At 39.4% G+C, this 5,354-nt stretch overlaps 1 protein-coding gene across 1 annotated transcript in view; it reads left to right on the top strand.

The window, feature by feature from the left end:
- Positions 1-5,093, top strand: part of TRIM42 (tripartite motif containing 42) — a 24,882-nt gene extending 19,789 nt beyond the window's left edge. Inside the window, exon 5 of the mRNA XM_021678740.2 lies at positions 5,007-5,093. Within this exon, the coding sequence (XP_021534415.1) occupies positions 5,007-5,093 (87 nt within the window). The remainder of the gene's footprint in view (positions 1-5,006) is intronic.
- Positions 5,094-5,354: the final 261 nt, after the last annotated feature.

The raw sequence follows: 5,354 nt of genomic DNA, 5'->3' as shown, positions 1-5,354 counted from the left end.
AAGAAAGAAAGAAAGAAAGAAAGAAAGAAAGAAAGAAAGAAAGAAAGAAAGAAAGAAAGAAAGAAAAGAAAAGAAAGAAAGAAAAAGAATCCAGAAAAGAATTTGATTAGGAAGGTATAGAGTCTCTAAATTAATTTGGAGGCATTTGATATTTTTGTAATAGGTCTGACATTTATTCAAATCGTCTTCAATGTGCTTTACTTGGGCTTTTAAATTCTTCTCATAGAGGTCCTACACGTTCCTGGTTAAACTAAATAGTTTGCAGACTTTGTAGATATTATGAATATTATCTTATATTTGATTGTATTTTCTAACGTATTGCTGGTTTAGAATAAAATTATTGGTGTTTGGAGGTTAATCTTGATTCCAGCAATCTTTTTTTAAGATTTTATTTATTTATTTGAGATAGAGAGAGAGAGAGAGCATGAGCAGGGTCAGGGACAGAGAGAAGAGAAGCAGACTCCCTGCTAACAGGGAGCCCAACGCAGGACTCGATCCCAAGACCCTGGGATCATGACCCGAGCCGAAGGCAGACGCATAACTGACTAAACCACCCAGGTGCCCCAGATTCCAGAAATCTTGATAAACTCTCTTATTATTCTGAGAGTTTATCTGCTGATTTTGCTTGTTTTTCCAGGCTATGACCCTATCATTTATGAATAGTGATAGTTTTAGCTTTTTCTTACAATCCTTGAACTCTATGTCTTTTCTTTCCCTATACCTTTGGCTAGGGGCATGAGTCCTACAGAAAATAGAAGCTGAAATACTGGATATCTTTGTCTTATTCCTGATCTTAATGCTTTTCCATTGAGCCATGATGATTTTGTATTTAGTTTTTGTGATGTATAATTCTCATTAAGGAAATTTCCTTCTACTTCTAAATTTCTGAGAGCTGTACAATCTTAGGCATTTTTTGTATTATTTGTATTATTTGAGACAATCATATGATTCTTCTCCTTTAGGCCTTCATGAAATGAATTACATTGATTCTCTGATGTTAAGCTTGACTTGCATTCATGTAATAAACCCTATGTGACCATGATGTGATTATTTAACATACTTGGTTTTAGTTAGCTCATATTTTATTTTGCATTATTGTATCTACAGTCTATAAGTGAACTGGCCCTATAATGTTTTGCTTATATTGTTTTTATCTAGCTTTGAAATCAATAGTTTATTAGCTTAATAAAATGAGGTAGGAAGCTTTTGCTCTTTTCCTGTTTTCTAGAACAACTCTTTCCTAAAAGTTGGTTAGAATTCATTTGGAAAACCATCTGAGCATTTTGGGCAGGGAAGAAGATGTCAGCTATCATTTCAATTTCTTTAGTATCTCAAGTTCTGTTCTCTATTTCTTTTGTCCTGTTTCATCTCATCCCCTTGTTCATAAACATGTCCCAATACTCATTGCCCCACTCACACATCACACATAGTCTATCTCTGGAGACCCTGACTACTTTACAGCAAAATTCAAATCCTCTATGTTTTATGAGTCAATTCCCAACCCCATCACAACACTGTTATCCCTTCATTATCGCCCTTGATAATTTGATGTGTATATCTTATACTATATCTACTACCTTTACCAAGGCTGTCTCTCTGTGTTATCTCCATTTTTATCCAGCAATGGGTAATCTAGTATCATGTATATAATATGGTCTTTACCTTGCATGAAGCCCTGTTTTCTTTAAAATTAAAAAAATTTGGTAAAAATAAAGGGCACAATCAGACAACAAAAAGAAATAAAAGGCATCCGAATTAGCAAAGCAGTCAAACTCTCACTCTTTGCAGATGATATGACACTTTATGTGGAAAACCCAAAAGACTCCACCCCAAAACTGCTAGAACTCATACAGGAATTCAGTAAAGTGGCAAGATATAAAATCAATGCACGGAAATCAGTGGCATTCCTATACACCAACAACAAGACAGAAGAAAGAGAAATTAAGGAGTCGATCCCATTTACAATTGCACCCAAAACCATAAGATACCTAGGCATAAATCTAACCAAAGAGGCAAAGAATCTGTACTCAGAAAACTATAAAATACTCATGAAAGAAATTGAGGAAGACACAAAGAAATGGAAAAACGTTCCATGCTCATGGATTGGAAGAACAAATATTGTGAAGATGTCAATGCTACCTAGAGCAATCTACACATTCATTGCAATCCCCATCAAAATACCATCCACTTTTTTCAAAGAAATGGAACAAATAATCCTAAAATTTGTATGGAACCAGAAAAGACCCCGCATAGCCAGAGGAATGTTGAAAAAGAAAAGCAAAGCTGGCGGCATTACAATTCCGGACTTCCAGCTCTATTACAAAGCTGCCATCGTCAAGACAGTATGGTACTGGCACAAAAACAGACACATAGATCAGTGGAACACAATAGACAGCCCAGAAATGGACCCTCAACTCTATGGTCAACTAATCTTTGACAAAGCAGGAAAGAATGTCCAATGGAAAAAAGACAGTCTCTTCAACAAATGGTGCTGGGAAATTTGGACAGCCACATGCAGAAGAATGAAACTGGACCATTGCCTTACACCACACACAAAAATAGACTCAAAATGGATGAAAGACCTAAATGTGAGACAGGAGTCCATCAAAATCCTAAAGGAGAACACAGGCAGCAACCTCTTCGACCTCAGCCACAGCAACTTCTTCCTAGAAACATCGCCAAAGGCAAGGGAAGCAAGGGCAAAAATGAACTATTGGGACTTCATCAAGATAAAAAGCTTTTGCACAGCAAAAGAAACAGTCAACAAAACCAACAGACACCCGACAGAATGAGGGAAGATATTTGCAAATGACATATCAGATAAAGGGCTAGTATCCAAAATCTATAAAGAACTTATCAAACTCAACACCCAAAGAACAAGATAATCCAATCAAGAAATGGGCAGAAGACATGAACAGACATTTTTCCAAAGAAGACATCCAAATGGCCAACAGACACATGAAAAAGTGCTCAATATCGCTCAGCATCAGGGAAACCAAATCAAAACCTCAATGAGATAGCACCTCACACCAGTCAGCATGGCTAAAATTAACAAGTCAGGAAACGACAGATGTTGGCGGGGATGCAGGGAAAGGAAAACCCTCCTACATTGTTGGTGGGAATGCAAGCTGGTGCAGCCACTCTGGAAAACGGTATGGAGGTTCCTCAAAAAGTTGAAAATAGAGCTACCCTATGACCCAGCAATTGCTCTACTGGGTATTTACCCCAAAGATACAAATGTAGTGATCCAAAGGGGTATGTGCACCCCGATGTTTATAGCAGCAATGTCCACAATAGCCAAACTCTGGAAAGAGCCAAGATGTCCATCAACAGATGAATGGATAAAGAAGATGTGGTATATATATACAATGGAACATTATGCAGCCATAAAAAAAAAAAAAAAACCAAAATCTTGCCATTTGCAAAGACATGGATGGAACTAGAGGGTATTATGCTAAGCGAAATAAGTCAATCAGAGAAGGATATGTATCATATGACCTCACGGATATGAGGAATTCTTAATCTCAGGAAACAAACTGAGGGTTGCTGGAGTGGTGGGGGGTGGGAGGGATGGGGTGGCTGGGTGACAGACACTGGGGAGGGTATATGCTATGGTGAGCACTGTGAATTGTGTTAAGACTGATGAATCACAGACCTGTACCCCTGAAACAAATAATACATTATATGTTAAAAAAAAAAAAAGAAGATAGTAGGAAGGGAAAAATGAAGCGGGGGAAATCAGAGGGGGAGATGAACCATGAGAGACTATGGACTCTGAGAAACAAACTGAGGGTTCTAGAAGGGGGGGGAGTGGGGGTATGGGTTAGCCTGGTGATGGGTATTAAAGAGGGCATGTATTGAATGGAGCACTGGGTGTTATACGCAAACAATGTATCATGGAACCCCACATCAAAAACTAATGATGTAATTAACATAACATGATAAAATTAAATTAAAAATTAAAAATAATTAAAAGAATCTATCACAAAATGTAACTTAAAATACACACGCAAAAAAAATAAAGGGCATAATTTAATAAGTGTCTATTTCTTTTTTTGCCTTTTCCCTTTGAATACAAATATAAAAAGTTAAAAGCTTTGTATATAGGGACACTGTACAAACATCACTCTTCACCACCCAAACCGCAACCCCACCCATCTGCCTCATGAATCCTGATCTGTCTAGACAGAGCCCGCTATTCCAGTGGGCTATCCCTCATCCCTGGGTCTCAGCCTCACTCCCTAAACGCCTCTTCAGTAAATGTGTACTGGAAAGGAACAAGAATGCTTCCAGACCAGAAGCATGGAGAAACCCAGCACCTTTGAGGTAAAGCAGGGAGATCCATGTGTAAGCTGAGTTGGTTAGATTTGTAGGAGACTTGCTCACTGCAGTTTTCCCTTTCCAGGTAGCTCTGACAGCTCAGTGCGATCAAAGATAGTGTGAAGCCTCAGAGAGAGGCAATTGGCAGATTTACAAATTGTGGTTCTATTTACCTTTCATCCACTTCTCTAAGAACCTTCTCTTTACCTTAACCAATGTTGGGATTACAGAGATGAAAGACTATCACTTCCCCTACAACCCAGTCAAGGTGCTCAGTCTGTTAAGAGCCAAACACATTAATGGAATTTACAAATGATAACCACTATGATAGAAGCAATTTCCAGGTGCTGGGGGGACACCCTGGAGGGCTGCCCTATGGTGAAGCCCACCTGAGGTCACAACTCTCAGTTAAATTTGGTTCCTTAGAGGAAGTGGAAACTGGTCTATGAAATCCCAGTCTCACCACATTTTAGGAGTACGACTTTAGAAAAGCAAGAAGTTACCTGGTCCTTCTGAGCTTCATTGTCCTCATTCATATAAGGGGGTCAGCGGCACCTGCTTTGTGTGTCCATCATGAGGAGTTAATGAGATGATGTGTGAGGGTCTGGTGCATGGCACTGGCCATGCTACTGGAAGCTACTGTTTCCCCTGTGGCTGGTGCCATGGCTCTCTGCTTCTGATTGCAGGTGGTAACGCCAGATGAGCGTGGGAAGACCCGAGCTAAGTGGGGCCTGCTGAAGAACATCCAGACTGCCCTCCAGAAGCGCTTCTGAGCTCCTGAAGAGCAGGCAGCAACTTCAGCGATGCACCACAGATAGACATATACACACACACATATATGTATTTTTCTCACCACATTCTTCAGTGAGGTTGCAGACGATGTTCCCAGGATCTCTGAGTCTTCTAAGAGCTAATAAAAGGAAATGCCTGATGTCATGGCTTACTGTTTGCTCATTATTTTGGAACTAAGATGTAAAACAGCAAGTCTCTACACCTCCATTAGCTCAGGCCTAACCTTAGGTTCAGAATTCTGT

Source organism: Neomonachus schauinslandi, chromosome 1 (genome assembly GCF_002201575.2).
Source record: "Neomonachus schauinslandi chromosome 1, ASM220157v2, whole genome shotgun sequence".
Lineage (NCBI taxonomy): Eukaryota > Metazoa > Chordata > Mammalia > Carnivora > Phocidae > Neomonachus > Neomonachus schauinslandi.
Note: the sequence above shows the minus strand (reverse complement) of the source record. Positions and strands in the feature narration are given on the sequence as shown.